Here is a 17,674-nt window from a genome sequence, read left to right as displayed (position 1 = left end):
TTTGTGTTTAAAAACTTGATTGACGCAAATTTTTCGCAGTCACTCATTTTGGATAGACTATATAGCCATGAGAATGTAAGGTAAGAATAACTCGTACCAAAACGTAAACTTACAACTGTAAATTGCACTTTACGGACGATATCCTCTCAAAGGTTCTTAAGAGAACGTTTCACACCAAATATTACAAATCGAACCTTTATTTATACTTTAACACAATCACAGCTTAGTAGTGGATTACTTAACTATGGATAACTTATAGTTAATACTATTTTCTTGACATTAAAAATATATATGGTAATCTACATTTATCAGCAACTGTCAAATTAGGCCGCTATAAGAATCGGTGATTGCACTTTACCGAGTATTTATGCGTAGCTAGTAGCTATTCTTGTATAGTGTACGTATATTTGTATGTATATAGAGCTTAGCCGCCTTGTTTAACCAATCCAATAAGTATTCTGGAATAAATGTTAGTTTACGAAATTGCAAGAAGTAAGAAAAGTACTCAAGCACAGTGTACAGATTATCACGATTATAAAGCTATCTTTAAGGTAAAAGCGGTTAAAGCATAACTTACAGATAGAATGAAATCTATTTTTCTAATCCTACGATGTATGTATGATACAACATGATTACAAAATTTCAATCGTAACCATTTAACATGTTAAACGATAAAATACGCGTACGTAAAGTTAACATTCCAATGCAACGTAATCTTATGGCAAAGCTATCAATCAAAAGAGAGTGTGAAAGATCAATCACGGATACGTTTTTGTTCATGAATTTATAATGTGTACTAAATAAGCGGACCTTCGTATGCCATCCGCTAATGCTAATTTTTATATCATGATTAGGCTTCATTTCAAAGTCTTAACGATTGAAGAGTCAGTATCGTTAACCTTCCTGTCCAAAATCTTCCGTAAACTTTTTGAGTTTATCTAAATCTTCATCATTTACAGTTGGTCTTGTTGAACCAATTGACCGTACCATATCTCCCTGTACAACAACGCGTATTTGAAAGATTAGAGCAGTACAGTTTTAAAGACTGAGAAAGGGGTGCAATTACCATTGATACTTTAGGTTCCAATAGTTTATCACCAGGAACATCCATCCAATTCATTTCAATGGCTCCCAGTGTTCCTAAGCGACACATTAGTTACTAAATATCTCAAATAAATCGATAGCAAAAATTGAAAGAATGAAGTGATTACCAGGAGAACAAGGCTCCAGTAAATCATCTATAATTACAGATGGATCGTCTCTAGTAGGTCCTCTCACCTAAAGTCCAAAATTGTAGGTAACAGTAGCAAAAAAGGATATAAGCAGAATCTGGACGTATGTTATAATCTAGCTAGTTCAAGAATTTACCCTTCGAAAATGCGTTGCCATCTGAACTTTCCGTACGGGTTGCATAAGCGCATCACGGACAACAATACCAATATCTGCGCCAGAGTAACTGAGAAGGAAATAGTCTCACTATAAAATACATACATTTTAATACCATGATTACTTTTTAATTTACCCATCCGAATGTCTGCCTAACTCCTTGAAATCTTCCTGAGTTAAGGTGTTTACGGTATTGCCAATGTGTAATTCAAACATCTTAATTCGAGCAGGAAACTCCGGAAGAGGAATGTAAATACGTTTTTCAAACCTATTTTTCGTAGATTCGTATATCATATTTAAAAACACCTTCATTATAAGAATATTATCAACAATGCTCACCGTCTTCTTATTGCAGGATCAAGTACCCACGGAATATTTGTTGCGCCAAGTACTAGTATTCCGTCATTATCGTTGCCGACACCTAATGTGTATAAAAGTAAAAAAATTATAATAAATCCATTACAATCTATCGTCTAAAACTTTAGTTACCTTGCATTTGAACTAAAAATTCTGTTTTTATTCTCCTAGCAGATTCGCTTTCATTCTCGCTTCGAGAACTACACAAAGAATCTATTTCATCTATGAAGATGATAGCTGGTTTATTGTCTCTTGCCATCTGAAATAACTGCTTTACGAGCCTATACGAGAATGTAGATTTCGCCGTATTTAAAAATGACAGGTATCAATGATGTATCACCGACAGTGAGATTGGCTAACAATACCTTTCACTTTCGCCAAGCCATTTTGAAACCAAATCTGAGGATGATACAGAAATAAATGCGGAATTATTGGCTTCCGTTGCAACCGCTTTGGCCAAATAGGATTTACCAGTACCAGGTGGCTATAATAAAGACCAAAAGCAAAATTTTTATTACTAACCTAAGCTGAAACTTTTTCAAATAGTGAAACTTACGCCATACAATAGTATTCCTTTCCATGGCGTTCTCTTGCCTGTAATTAGGAGCATAAGCACATTATTAATGATGCCTAAAAATCGCTCCGAATAAGTGAATTTAGGTTATCCACCTATAGTAAAACATACCAGTAAATAAGTGGGGAAATTTGATTGGTAAAATAACAGCCTCTTTAAGTGCTTCTTTAGCACCTTCTAACCCGGCAACGTCGCTCCATTTCACGTTCGGCTTCTCCATAACAATCGCCCCTGAAATAAATTGAGCATACAATTTAATGATTCCCCATGCAGTGCAGTTACTAATAATGAGTAAATAGAAAGTAAAAATAAAATAAAAATATATACCGGACAATTGGTTTGCTAATTTTTTCTTATCAGGATCTTCATTGTCACTGTCTTCATCATCTTTACCATTACTACCATTACTTGAAAAGGTAAATGGAAGTACTTCAATTAAAGCCAATAATACACTATACTACGTTTGGAAATCAAGTATCTCAAGTATGTATAAACAGTTTTGTAGTTACCAAACAGTCATGATTAATTCAAATTAAGCGAACTTTTGAGTAAAACGAGTCGAGTTGCAGTACAGTAGTACATAATGGTAAAGTATTAACCTTAAAGTACTACATAACTATTACGATACTTACATAAAATTAACCCATTAACGTGCACTCTTTATAGGTTACACGTATTAACATATCGGACAGTATGCTGTTTTACCAACAAACTATCCAACATGATAAATACAGCAAGAATAAATACTGGTACTAGATAGATATTAAATTAAATACCTTTTGTTATTGGAATTGTTACCAGAATTACCGTCAGCGACAGGCTTTTTCTTTTTGGAACCACTTAGGTAAGTTTTCAGCTTTTCCGCTCTTTCTAAGTACTGAACACATTTAGCTCTAATACTCTCTTTGGACTTCTCACCTTGAGTTTCATCTACATGTTTTAACAATATCGATAACGCAATTGAATACTCAATTTTCGTGATCGACGGAATTTATACGCAATATCAATAGTGTACTGTATGAAAATACATCTGTAGAATCTATCAAAAAAACCTTAGAGTATAGGATATCAAGGTCTTTAATGCATATTACTCATATATTAATCAGCGCATTGTCGGCTCATAATGAGAGCATATCACCCATGAAGTTGTAGTTAATAGGTTCATAAAATTCTCGTACAGTATACTATAACATGTTTATACAAGTGTGCGTGCATCACAACCCTGAATTAATGATTCGTAAGTAAATTCAATTTAACTGAACTGCTGCATCTTTTGAGCTAAGTATAATTTGGCGTTTGCGTTAGCGCTATTTCAGTAAATTACTTTTACAAATAGTGACGTATATCGTAAAATTTTATCCACTATTTCACGAAATATGACTGAAAACGTTATTTTACCAGCTACTACCTAAGTTTTCAAAACAATCGTATCTTCTCTAAGGGGTGCATAATATAGTATGAAATAATTATTTATGGTGCAAACATGCACATATGATATTACAGATTGCACAACGATTTTAAAGTAGTGATACTCACATTTAATTGCATGTAAGAAGTAATCTATCGCATGTTCGTAAAGTCTCAAGGCTTCAGTATAGTTTTTCTTGTTGTCTTCCTCACAGGCTCGCGATACCAGATCAATAGCTTTCTGTTTTAATTGTATTAACATCTTAGTAACGTAGGCTATGAACATTCCGAAACAAATCACACTAAAACAAGAAACTTCAACTTTTGCGTCACGGAGATAAAGGAGTGCCGCAATCGACATTGCCAGGAAAGATAATAACGTCGCTATTAATTTTACGTGTTATATACGTACAGGACAACACATCATCCAAAATTCAATTTACTACCATTACAGACAGTAGTAACATGTCATCAGTCTATATTGCATGATAACGTCTTGGGCAGCGAGCTGATACAGTATCGTAAAAGTTATAACGCTATAGCCAGAATACAGCGCAAAAATGAGTAACAAATTTTCTTTCGTACGCGAAAAGTGAAGGACTTGACATGCTTCCTTCTCTTAGCGATAGTCCATTTTTGCCTATGGCTATGTATCCTTTCCTCACAGGTAAACTCTAACTATAATGCGTTAATGAATGAAGTATAGTATAGATTGTATGTAGGGAATTGTCAATTGCTTTTACAGCATATCGCACACAACAGTTGTTATAGTTCAATAGACAAACTAAATGCACTATATCAATTCTGTATATTGCCGTAGACTAAAGGTAGGGGTTACCATTCTTTAATTTTATGATTTTATGTGTACAGTATAATTATCAATTCGTATTAATGAAATGAGTAATGAAATGAGAAGATATTGCCGCACACTATAGTATTTCTTAGTAAGAAATGGATCTACAATACCACATCTAATATCGCATTGTGAAAATGTTGGCAATACTACATAAATTGCGTATCAATTGATACAAGAAATCTTGATCAGTGTACAATGTACATCACTAAAATTACAAGTTGAATACAACATGCAAAATCGATGATTCAAAGAGCAATACAGTGGTGTACATTGATTAATATTTATGATAAAGAGTATGGAGTCACGCTTCAATTGAAAAACTTTCCCTACGGCTACATCAGAGATATATAAGACACACTAGTAGCAACCTAGGTATGATTATAATCGTGAAGCATCAAACTAAAGCTTAGTAAAAGTAAATTTAATTTAACTTTAACGGATGTTTCATTACAGTAAGTTTAAGCATTGCGATAGTAATCAAAATGTCTAGAATTGAAATCGTTGATGATTGATCTATCTGGTACATTACTGTACTGTACCTTCTGCGAGAAGGTTATACCCGATTCAGTACTAGACTACCGCATAGTGAACGTTACTGTCACAGATTGGTATTGAAGTTACTATCGAGACTTAATGATAACTACGGCAAGGCTACCATGGTGCTGTATAGTAGTACGTACTTACACACATCTGCAGTGTATTTACAGTACGCTGGTACAATACAGTACAGCAGGTTGACACAATTCGTCTTTGAAATGTTGGATTTTTTAAAGTAGACCCTAAAAACATCGTTAACAACCTGATGCTAATACTGAGTACTACACGATTTTTGCAATTATGAGTACCTTCCCTTTAAAGTACTACAATTTCACCCTAGTACAATAATGAAAATGTCTTCACTGAGAGTATCTAAAGCCGGACAAACCCTACATACACAAGATTTGGTTCTTGTATCGGACTAACAAAAACTGGCAATCGATAGTATACAGCGAATAAAAGCATGCTAAAACACGATTAAAGGCGTGTACAGATACAGTACTAGTAAGCAGAAGTTTGTTGCCACTAATAATCATAAGTAATTACAGCATCGACCTTTACGATTACTTCGAAATCTATCTCTAGTTCAATCACGTCGATCTTCAGTAGAGCGAAATGACAAAATTTCTATTCATACCAAGACTGATACTTTAATACGGTTGTGCGTTCAGGACATCATTGTATTATTAATCAGATTTACCAGTTTACGAATATCACAGTTACAACTGTCATATGTATGCTGTATGGCATTCAGTTGTAGTAGACGATAGGAAAGGTATTTACTAAAAAATTGCCATTACAACTTAGTACTGACCTGTAAGGCGCTTCCTGACATTTTGAATTGGACCTGAACGGCGTTCGCAAACTGCCCTTGCCCGTTTCACTTTATCACCTGAGGATGTACCGTAGCGAGCAACGTACACTTGTACAGTACACTACGTTACAGTACTGTACAGTATGTTAAATTCTCAGCCAAGCCAAGTCAATACTCTACTGCTATCACGTCGGCAGTAATACTGAACTACTTATTTACTGTAAGACACTAACGTTATACGATTACAGCGATAAGTGTGATGAAGATACTGTATATACTCTACAGCAAGCAATTGAGAAATGACAATTATCAAAACAGTAAATCAGTACATCCAGGAGACTAAAAAACGTGAATGCTTATGAAGTTATCGTTTGCTCAATCCTCTCTTCATGCGCTGCAGACTACACAGCGCAGCGCCATCACAAAACACTATAGTGTCTTAAACATACGTACGTATATACTGATACTGTATAGACTAAAACCAGCTACAAGTCTCCAACGCAGTAGAGCACTGTACAGTACAATACTTACTTAAGAATGTACTGTACACTGTACAGCACAGTACATTACAGTACTCACTTTAGTACAGTACTGTACAGTACTGTACGCCCGGCCCATACAGTACTGTACACTGTACAGCCCTACCCCTACCCATGGTACCAAGTACTGTACAGTACTGTCATTACATCATAACACAAAAATATCTAAATGAGTAATACCTACAGTAAATGTTTAAATGACTTTATTTTGTAGCAAGATGGAGCCATCACAGAGAGAGATGTACAGTACAGCAGTAATAATATGATATAACAAACGGACTAACCTACTCACTCAATGGGCCACTATTACGAGTACAGTACTGTATACTGTATTGCATACGAACATACAGTATAACTTACAGTACCGTACAGTACAGTACTGTACTGTACACTGTACAGTGTACCTAATGCACTCTATGATATCAACTGTCTTTTGCAAACAAGATCATTTCTTGATACATACAGTACAGTAGTTCATATGAGAGGACACTAAAAAGTACAAATGAAGTTCCCTGGTCCTATTCCATATTATCGCTATAACCTTTGTTTGCATGTAAAAAATAATTGATATACTGTAGAGAGAAGATACAAATAATAAAACATAACGCATACATTATAAATATTGTACAAGTTTATTAATCTAATTTATTCACAAGTTAGACTGAGATGATGACTTTTGAACTGAAAATCATTACGGAGGTAAACGCGATGTGCATCATGTCTACCATATCCAGTATCCAGGTGAATCATGTCATATCCATTTCGTTTCGCAATGTCGATGACGTACTTGAGCAGAGCATTCCCATACCCTTTCCTTCGATGCACGGAATGCGTAGTAAAATCATCAATGTAAATACATCTTCCCCAGGCTAAGGTAGTTATCTCACGATACCCTATACAAGCTGCAGCTGATGAAGATTCGCTATTATCAAATATAGCAGCAATTGTATAACCCTGCTTTTGCTGTTCGATGACCTGATCTACGAAAGACGTAGAATCTTTTAAATGTGGGCGAAGTTCTTTAAAAGCATTAAAGCACGTCTTAATCTGATCTCGTTCTTTCACCTCTAAAATTTCCATACTCTTTTGCATGTGGGCTCTCAGTTTTAGATACGTGTCTGCAACACAACAGGCAAAATAAATAATAATAATTTTTATGAACACTAGCTTGCCCGCCGCGCTTCGCCGTGCAGATGTCGTCCAAGCTCACTGTAGTAGTATGTCAGTGAGCTGTAGCGTAAAATAGTAACTTGTAATAGAGTTACCTTACTGCAATACAGTATGATACAGTATACTGTACAGTACAGTAGTCCATGAAAGTACGGTACAGTACCTTACTGTGCACCAGGTGGATGGTGGCATGGTCGTTGTTCAGTCTGCACATGCGTACTACAGTAAATGTCATCTATGTGTTGAGAGAATCAACACCAAATGTTGTCATCATTTATTCTCAAATCCATCCAGGTAGCCATTGCATATATTAAAGCCTCGACTGTATGCGTAGAATATTAAAGTTGTGGCAGCCCAACTTCTAAAAGGAATTCACTCTATTGCTATCAATGATGCATTATTCTCGTAACATGCATTAAAAAGATTGGTATCCTGCTGCATTCTACAGTAAGTAACCTGAAACGCGAATATTTTCATTCATACAGCTGACAGTTGTACGACTTTAGCGCTTTGAAAATACCTATAGGTTGTGGTATTACAATGTTATAAAAATAAATCCTGCATATAAAAGTACTAAAAAGTTAATTCTATAATTTAAAGCACCCATAACTGTATGGAGGAATGCTAACATACATCCGCAAAATTCCTTTAATTACAGAATTACAAAATTGTTGATTATATTGATTAATGAAGTGTTAAACATTATCTTACAAGTACTCGTACGTATATAGTATAACACTATCATACCCTATAAGAAGATTTTGGTAAGATTTGTAGTAGTCCATGACAGTAGAGTATACGTATTATAAATGGAGTAGTAACAGCATTCTCGTCTTAACTTGAAAGGAAAGAAAATGATGATGAGTTGAAATCTTTTTAATCAGTATTATGCCTATAATCTTTGTTGCTACAAAATTTAGTATCAGTAATATTTTAATAGCTTCATAACCATTTCTCAATTTACACATGTTAACGTCACAGAATTTCTTATTCAACAATCATCTAAGCTTCATTCTATCTAATCATCTTACCATTCTGTACAGTATAAATAAATTAAGATATCTCGTCGAAATACTAAATAACTTGACATGCTACAATGTAATAGCTATGTGAAGAATTAATAGCACTTATGTGATAAGTGTCTTACATTGTTGTCTTTTCATCTACTAGTGTTACAAATTAAATTAAAAATTCATCAACTTAGTAAAATATTGCATAGCGCAATGTAAGCAATTAATTCTAATGTAGTTCTTGTATACGAGTATGAAACAAGACTTAAAGAATATCTTCAATTTCATAGTACAAATCTGAGGTCAAGATTCAAGGATTCAAGCATGATAAGAAAAATTAGCCCTTTTCCTTGGGTGCGTTACATGCTCCTTCTGCTCGTATTAGTCAACTTTATACCAGGGATTTGTAGCATGCTGAACGCAAATGGTAATTATTCAAGAGCTAATTGTAGAAGTAAATCAAGTGAGTCCGCCTATAGTGAGTTAAAGACTTGGATTATTGATGGAGGTAAGGACATCATCTTACGAAATTACCTATACGTTTACGGATTACTTCTTTGCTCCAGTTTTGCCAAAAGATATACGATTAGTCCATGTAATTACGTAAATACTGTACAAGTACATCTACTTATCGATACCTAATCTTACCGAAGCAACTTCGAAATATACGTATTGCTAGCAAATCGTAGTTGATACTAATAACATCTTAGTGTAAATTATACTTCTCTTCTCCAGTCACCTTTATTTCGCTATTAGAGCGAGTATAATTAATATTGTTAGTAGCTCAGAGGAAAAAGCACCTTACAATCACGTCCAATTAGTTCGATAAGATAATAATTTTCTTCTGTAGTACCTTGTACAATTTACAGGTTCGCAATTAGCACAATATTGACAAGCATTCTGCCATAGACTGCAGAGCTGATCTTTATATTACGAATAGCACAAACGTTAGACGTAAAAGTTAATGACAAGCTGTATTGTCATCAACATGATCATAAATAGTTCACCTCAATGTAAAAGTGTACATTTTAAAAGATAGAAAATGTAATATTTTCCTGTTACACATTTTTCTCTTATGCAATCTCACCTGTATACTGTAAAGTCATAATTAATCTTTATAGCTTTACCGAAGTCATTATACGTGTACCCATAAATAATGTAATTATTAATCTTATAACCTTTTTCAGAATATATAGTTCAATTCAATCGGTACTTAACGGAAAGAGCTAGAAGTAATGTTCTTCAATCCTCCCTTGAAGCTATTCCATCATTAGTCTGGCACACTGTGGTTAGACGTAATCCTGCAGCTGCTTTATTGAGCGATTTTTCATTACTCAAGGTATTAAGTTACTAACAATTTACTCATTTGTTGATTTATTATAATATTATTCAGTCATAATATACTATAGTGCTCAAATATTATTAAATCCTTTAGTATTGCAATAGTATTTCATCCATTTCAAACTCCCCTAGATGGTGTATAAACTCGCTTACCTATTGTAATTCTCCGAATAAAATAATTTCTTAGAGTGACAGTAATTTTCACACTTTGCGCACTATATGCAATAAATTCTCAGTTCTGTAAAACGGTCCATTTGCCAGGTATATTTAGCTATCTTTGCTTATGGCTAAAATTAAGTCTGATTGAGGCTTTAGTATTGATAACGAGTGGAGAACGACTATTTAACTTAGCAAGTTAATATATCGTTATTGTAATCTTAATAGATAACCGACATCGACTACCAAGCGAAAGTACTATCATCGTTAAATAGTCATTCATATGTCAAGTATGTCTTTCCCCAAAGGAAAATTCAGCGAACTTTAAATGAATTTCGCTCAGGTAAAGGAAACGAGATTCAGTTTAGTAATGTATAATAACATTCTAGGCTAATCATAGTCATGATTAGTGTGAAATAACAGACTAACTATCAACCTGCATGTTTATATTACTGCATTGTTATCAACTTAGAAGATAGTATTGAAGATTTCAACTACGAGAAAGATATTGCTTGGAATACAAGGTACGTAAAAATCGAGATAGTTTTAGACTTTGTCTAGTTTTTCTTTAAAAGTTATAAATACAATACTATTTATATGATATAATAATTTATGGCACCGTCTATAATTCTGATACTAGATTTGATTATTCTAAGTAAAAATTGAATTTATTGCATAGAATCTGTATATATTGCCTATTTGGTACTTACTTCGCGCTAGTATAAATAAATTATAACACTTTTAAGTATTGCGATACAATAAGAACATAAACCAACAATTATACAGAGAACATCCTAGGGATAGCTACGATGCGGTCACATATGTGTAAATATCTTTTAATTTCAAGATAAATGTCAAAACTAATTATACTGTACATGTATGCTTCTTACACTTTCCAGGAAAATTAAAACATTCACATATGTAAGTACAATTATGGCGTCTCTATTCCCTTTCCAGCTGCTCAATATAATATTTAGGAATAAAATTTTTATTAACTTATTTTGATAATATTCTTAATAGTCAAATCTTGATGTCGATGAAATTAATGATACGCAAAATTCTAAAAGCACTGGAAGACTATTAAAATCAGTAATTGATCAGGTAAGATAGCCTACCGTTATCGTTATGACCTAATTTTAAAAGCAGACTAATTCATGCTGATAACAACTAAATTTATTGTTCCTTACCAAATTGTAACGTTACAAATTTTCGTAAATAAATGAATGTTTTAGATATCACTTTATTTATGTGAATAGATAACGTCGGTCATGAACGCCAAAGCAATCTGGAATAAGGGATACAAAGGTTCGTTTTAGCTAAACTATATATTAGGTAAAAATTTGTAAATGATAAATATCGAATAGATACTAGTATTATTTTCCAAGCATCAGAAAAATATAGCTTACTATATGTAACGTGCGTTATACTCTAGCTGCGACATGAACTGAATCTATACCCTTAAAATATGTAAATTTACAGGAACTGGTATTGCCGTTGCCGTCTTTGATACTGGCTTAGCTAAAGATCATCCTCACTTTCGTAAGGTGAAAGACCGCAGTAACTGGACAAATGAAAAAACCTTAGATGACAGTAAGAACTAATATACACCTTTTCAGAAATCAGCGCATATGCACTTAGATTAATTCATAATCAATTGACATATCTCTCTATAAAAATAACATTTTCGATAGATATTGGTCATGGAACCTTCGTAGCAGGCGTTATAGCGAGTTCTAAAGATTGTTTAGGATTCGCTCCAGATGCTGACCTTCATATTTATAAAGTGTTTACGAGCAAGCAAGTTAGCATCGTAAACAATAACTTACTCTATTCATTTGCTCTCCATCAGAGGATTGGATATTAAGCAATCAATAAAATTTGTATTGACTTACAATATTAGGTATCGTATACGTCTTGGTTTTTAGACGCTTTCAATCATGCTATACAGAAGAGAATTAAAATTTTAAATCTTAGCATTGGAGGCCCAGATTTTATGGATAGGCCTTTTGTTGATAAGGTACGAATAAATGAGAATATTAAGCTTAGTAGCTATAGCTAATATTTAACATCATTCATCATACTACGTTAATTGTAATTAAAATAATAACAGGTTTGGGAATTAACGGCTAATGGCGTTATTATGGTATCAGCGATAGGAAATGATGGACCTTTATATGGGTACTTTCACAGAGATTTACCTTGACAGAGATTTAATCATTGTTAATTTCTGATCTCTTATTATTATGATCAATATCTATCACAAATTCTAAAACTACACTTTATTAGAACATTAAATAACCCTGCAGACCAAATGGATGTTATAGGAGTTGGTGGAATAGACTTTCAAAACAATATAGCTAAATTCTCATCCCGTGGAATGACAACTTGGGTACGTCTATGTCAGAAATATCTTTATCTTTATTACAAAAGATTAATACTAATTTGCCTAACATTTGTTTACGTCAATCTGCTACCGTTAATATAAATATAAAAGTAATCTTTATCTTGTCCTTATGAAATACAACCTAGGAGTTACCAAGCGGCTATGGCCGAGTTAAACCTGATATAGTAGCTTATGGATCGAATGTTCAAGGATCAAGCTTAAAGTAGATTTTTATGAATCAGTAGCCTTAAAGAAAGGCTGATAATGCTCATATTAATATGGTAAATGAAATTAGTCATACAGAGCATCATTGTCATATATTTATAGTGGAAGGTGCAGAGTATTATCCGGAACAAGTGTTGCTTCACCAGTTGTGGCTGGAGCTATAACCTTGCTAGCTAGGTATCATGTGTATATAGCTAGAAGTATATAATATTGCAAGGCTTCTTACTTCGTAAAATGTTAATCTTTATGAATGTCAATTATTTAATGAATAATTGGACTAATTTCTTTTAAATAAGCTCTGTCGCCCATTTCGATATTGTAAACCCAGCAAGTATTAAACAAGCTTTACTTCATTCGGCTATTAAGTTGCCGAATGTAAATATATTTGAACAAGGTATTGAGCGATCGTATGGTTTATCGTATTAATAAGAGTTTATCATCTGAGTGTTATTGTATTGGATATATTCCCCTTAGGTCATGGAAAGATGGATTTGGTTAGAGCTTACGAATTTTTAAGATCATATACGCCACACGCAAGGTAGGAAAATACCTACAACCAATTCTTTACTCTGACTAACTGTTACCCTTATGATTGAATGATGACCTAGTGCTAGTCCAGATCGAATTGACTTTACCGATTGTCCATATATGTGGCCATATTGTTCTCAGGAGCTATACTACTCAGGCATCCCAGTTATTGTGAATGTATGTTATCGGATATAATATTATGTAAATTTCTAGATATTACTTGCTTACCAATCGTGCTAACCAAGATATAAAATATAGCTAACTGTACTAAATGGGATGAGTGTTTCTGGAGAAATTGTTGATGAGGTATGTAAATTCACGCAGTACTGTATATGGTAATGCAATTTATTCAAACCAAAGGAACGATAAAAGAGAGATTTTGTTGAAATGTAAACTTTCTATATTGAAAAGTGTATCCCATTAACGGTGATGTTATAATATAACTTTTAAACTTTTAGCCAATATGGCATCCATATCTATTAAATCATGGCAACTTTTTAAAGGTACTCAAATAGTACACATTTGTCTTAATCACGTATGATTATACCTTTGCTGTGTAAGCTTTGATATAACTTCTCATTAACGTTTACTTCATGTCAACTTGATGATATCATGAAGGTATCATTTTCATACACTCAAAGTGTATGGCCTTGGGCAGGATATGTTGCTATTGCATTCAGCGTATCAGAAAAAGCTGCTCGTTGGAACGGTACTGTAGCAGGGCACATAAACATCACCGTAAAATCAATGGTAAATGCGAAATAGATTTTTATTTTCTGCACTGAGTATTTTACCAGTTTTAATTGGTATCAACTGCCTTTTAGGATGCCGCAATGAAGGAAATTACATCAGTAATCAAAATTCCTGTAAAAGTAAAAATCATTCCGACTCCAGATAGACGGTAATAATCAAATCAGTCGATAGTATAAAGACCCTAAAAATCTCTTTGTATTTGCAACAGTAGTTAGATGATCAATATATCCAGCTTATCTTATCGAATTTATATGTTTCAAATATTGAAGGCGGAGAATTTTATGGGATCAGTATCATAATCTTAGATATCCACCTGGATATTTTCCAAGGGACAATTTGAAAATGAAAAATGATCCCCTTGATTGGTTAATATAATAGATAATAGTATATGATTATCATTCACTAATATTATGCTAATGAAATACGCGAAATTCGTTACAGGAACGGAGATCATATTCACACCAATTTTAAGGATATGTACATGTATTTAAGACGAAACAATTACTATGTAGAAGTCTTAGGTACTCCATAAGTATAGTATTTGTAATAATGTATCGCATTATGTAACTCAAACTTTGTAAGCATTGTCTACCTTTGCGAAATCGTACAAATGTGTTTACGGTCTTAATTTTTAGGATCACCATTCACTTGTTTCAACGCGTCAAACTACGGTATGAAATAATTGTGAAAAATACTGTTCTTAAATACTGTAGATAGATCACAGGGGTATGCATTAAACTAGAATCTTATTCATGATGCACTGTAGGGACATTATTAATCGTTGATAGTGAAGAAGAATTTTTTCCTCAAGAGGTTGAAAAGCTAAGACGAGATGTTGAGAAACTTGGATTGTCTGTAATCATATTTGCTGACTGGTACGATGATGAAATTTTATTGTATTCTTATTGTATAGTCAGCTTATCACATCGCTTTGATTTTTAATGTGCAGGTACAATACCGACGTGATGAAAAAGATAAAATTTTTTGACGAAAATACAAAGTATGGTAACGTCAATTTTTTTTGCCCCAAGACTAGTAATATTTCAGGATTGGTATCATTCCTTTTAGGCAATGGTGGACTCCAAACACTGGCGGAGCTAACGTTCCTGCTCTAAATTTTCTATTGTCCAAATGGAATATTGCGTTAAGGTTCTATTTGAATTTATTTAAAATTTGTGAGACTTTCAGTTATACCATCTTCTATCAATGAGTTGTCTTTAATAGAATCAATCCTACTCAGTAACACATTAAACGCTTTGAATACTGAATTTTTTTATTTTTAGCGATAGAGTTTACGATGGTTCCCTATTTGTTAGAAATAAGAAAAGTAAGAAATATTGATCAACTACTAATAGGCTCATATACTGTTTGAAAGATGTGTTAACATTTTCTCTGTTTTTGTTATTTAAACTGTAATTGTTAGTATCTTTTAACTCGGGGAGTAGTATTAGTAAATTTCCGCGAGATGGATTAATTCTTTCTGCCTCACTACTAAATCAAGGTATGGCAGCAATTTTTCAATGAATTTATTGATACTGTAAAACAGATCTAAATATTCTTGATTGTAGGCTCCGTTATTACAACTGGCAAGAAGGCCTATGAAAGTAATATTCCTATATTGGGAATATACAATATACCGAAAGGTTTGAAATTGATGTTTTGAAAAATTATTTAATTATTCTGTAATGCAGAGATAGCTCTTATAATACCTTGAGTAAAACTATGTACTGTAAATTTTGTTTATTGAGTATAACCTAAGTACCTCATTTACTTTAAATTATAGGTGGTGGACGAATAGCACTTTACGGAGATTCTAACTGTATTGATGGTAGTCATATGCAACAAGGTGTCTAACTTGATAAACTGTTTGAATAGATTGAATTACATTTGTCACAATAGTACAAAGATGCTATGTAATTTAAATCATACAGTATTTATAACAAAAGTCCGAATAACATTATATATTCTTCATCTTAGATTGCTTTTGGTTCTTATTGGCCTTAATAAAATCTGCAACGAATCCTTTTGAACTTAGAGATTTTCCGATGACAAAGTGGTCTTCGATAAATAATTTATTCAGTGGCAATCCGAAGCGATCTGCTAGTAAGATTAAAAATTCTAAATATTGATACAATTAAACCTTCTTTTATATTATGAATCTGAAAGATAAAGCTGTTAAGACGATAGACTATAAGAAGTATAAATATGAGTAATTGTCAATCTTACAGCTATAAGTTTTAACTGCTATGGTATAAATAATCTGTGGCTAAACAATTATATTCGATAGACATCATAAGCAACATAATAGAAAAGTAAGATACACCACTATACTCGTAACATTCTAAGTTTAAAATGACGGGCCACTTAATTACGTATTGGCCTCATATTAAATTTTTGCTGTTGTAGAAGAATACACTAGTGAGTAAAAGGAATTCTATAATAAAAGTCTTAATTCTGCAGCGATAAGTATTCAGAGTTGTAGTTACTAACAATAGAAAATCATTTCACTTACTTTTCCTAAATAGATTCAGGATTTCATAAATATTCTAAAGTTGTCGATATTAGGGATGATGTTAGTCGCTTCAGAGAAATGCCAAAGTGTAATTATTTTATTCCTGCCCATACCGTGCCATTGGATATTGGGATTGAAATGTAAATTTGTAAACATTCTACATTTATGTCTTTTACATACTATGATTATTAAGCATAAAGATCTGATTGTTTTTTACTTTGATCTGCTATATCTCAATGCATAATAATAGAAAAGAGCCGAAACCACCAGTAATCCCTGGCTCTGCACGAAATGTAAGGAAAGATCACTTACTGAGTTTATTTTCACAAGATTTTTAAATTCTTTTCGTGCTTACTTCTTAGGATAAACCAAGAAAGGTTCAAGGAATTAGCGAAGATAAAAATAGTAACAGTAACAATTATGTCCATCCCCGAAAAACCGAACGTCGAGATATTCTCCTCGTTATTTGCGCTCTATTTTGTGCACTAGTGATGATTGTTTATGTATTGCGATGCTTTGCTTGTTGTAGATTTAAACGCTTCAAATATCGATTGAATCAATGTCATGGGCGGTTCTATCGACTTTTATAGTTATTATCATTAATGATTATCAATTAGCGGACCTCCAAGTTCACGAGTTTTTAATATCAAAGGATCGATCTGCCGATATAAATATATTTTTATGTATATAGGATCATATCTGGTATCTACTTGTAAACATCTATTACATTTATAAATGAAGTTATATGAATTGTTAACTTTTATTTAACATAATGGCATTATTTCATTCAACTAATGTCGCAATAATTTTTATTTTAAATTAGTTTTCTAATATACCATAATATATATTACCTATTATTTTGGATGTTAACAAAGTATTTTAATCATACTGTTAATTTAAATACACTTTTGTAAAAAAGTGCTGTAGTATACTATGTTCTAAAGTAACAGTAAAAGTCTTAACTAACTTAGACGTTATAACGCCATTAGCTGTGAGTATTACATCATGACGGTAAAAACATTGTACATATATGCTATACTGTTACAGGCTAACTTATTGTAACAACTTTCAAGAATTAATATAACGTATATAACATATATACAAACCTGAACTATTAACTATTAAG

The 17,674-nt window shown here is 32.9% G+C and overlaps 3 protein-coding genes across 3 annotated transcripts; 1 reads left to right on the top strand and 2 right to left on the bottom strand.

Moving 5' to 3' along the window:
- Positions 1-193: 193 nt before the first annotated feature.
- TRIADDRAFT_63201 (expressed hypothetical protein) lies at positions 194-3,986 on the bottom strand (the record flags this gene model as incomplete). Its single annotated transcript, XM_002108214.1, has 13 exons — positions 194-996; positions 1,067-1,140; positions 1,212-1,278; positions 1,369-1,456; positions 1,523-1,654; positions 1,726-1,807; positions 1,876-2,024; positions 2,109-2,227; positions 2,300-2,337; positions 2,429-2,548; positions 2,645-2,704; positions 3,116-3,247; positions 3,854-3,986. 13 exons carry the CDS (start codon positions 3,984-3,986, stop codon positions 895-897), a joined length of 1,296 nt encoding a protein of 431 aa, XP_002108250.1. The 3' UTR covers positions 194-894.
- Positions 3,987-7,115: 3,129 nt separating this feature from the next.
- On the bottom strand, positions 7,116-7,562 carry TRIADDRAFT_52547 (uncharacterized protein; the record flags this gene model as incomplete). Its single annotated transcript, XM_002108213.1, has 1 exon — positions 7,116-7,562. The coding sequence occupies one exon, from the start codon at positions 7,560-7,562 to the stop codon at positions 7,116-7,118; it is 447 nt and encodes a 148-aa protein (XP_002108249.1).
- Positions 7,563-11,619: 4,057 nt separating this feature from the next.
- Positions 11,620-15,890, top strand: TRIADDRAFT_19704 (uncharacterized protein; the record flags this gene model as incomplete). The annotated part of the gene is made up of 24 exons (XM_002108958.1): positions 11,620-11,737; positions 11,839-11,948; positions 12,048-12,164; positions 12,258-12,325; positions 12,434-12,536; positions 12,677-12,753; positions 12,858-12,932; positions 13,052-13,149; positions 13,230-13,293; positions 13,364-13,460; positions 13,542-13,589; positions 13,742-13,786; positions 13,902-14,033; positions 14,108-14,184; positions 14,306-14,401; positions 14,478-14,557; positions 14,672-14,707; positions 14,803-14,911; positions 14,986-15,036; positions 15,105-15,185; positions 15,320-15,363; positions 15,460-15,537; positions 15,605-15,679; positions 15,820-15,890. Coding segments are annotated over 24 exons (1,950 nt in total), but the record flags the coding sequence as incomplete, so codon positions are not given.
- Positions 15,891-17,674: the final 1,784 nt, after the last annotated feature.

The sequence above is a fragment of the Trichoplax adhaerens genome, genomic scaffold, assembly GCF_000150275.1.
Source record: "Trichoplax adhaerens TRIADscaffold_1 genomic scaffold, whole genome shotgun sequence".
Lineage (NCBI taxonomy): Eukaryota > Metazoa > Placozoa > Uniplacotomia > Trichoplacea > Trichoplacidae > Trichoplax > Trichoplax adhaerens.
This window is presented reverse-complemented; position numbering and strand designations above follow the sequence as displayed.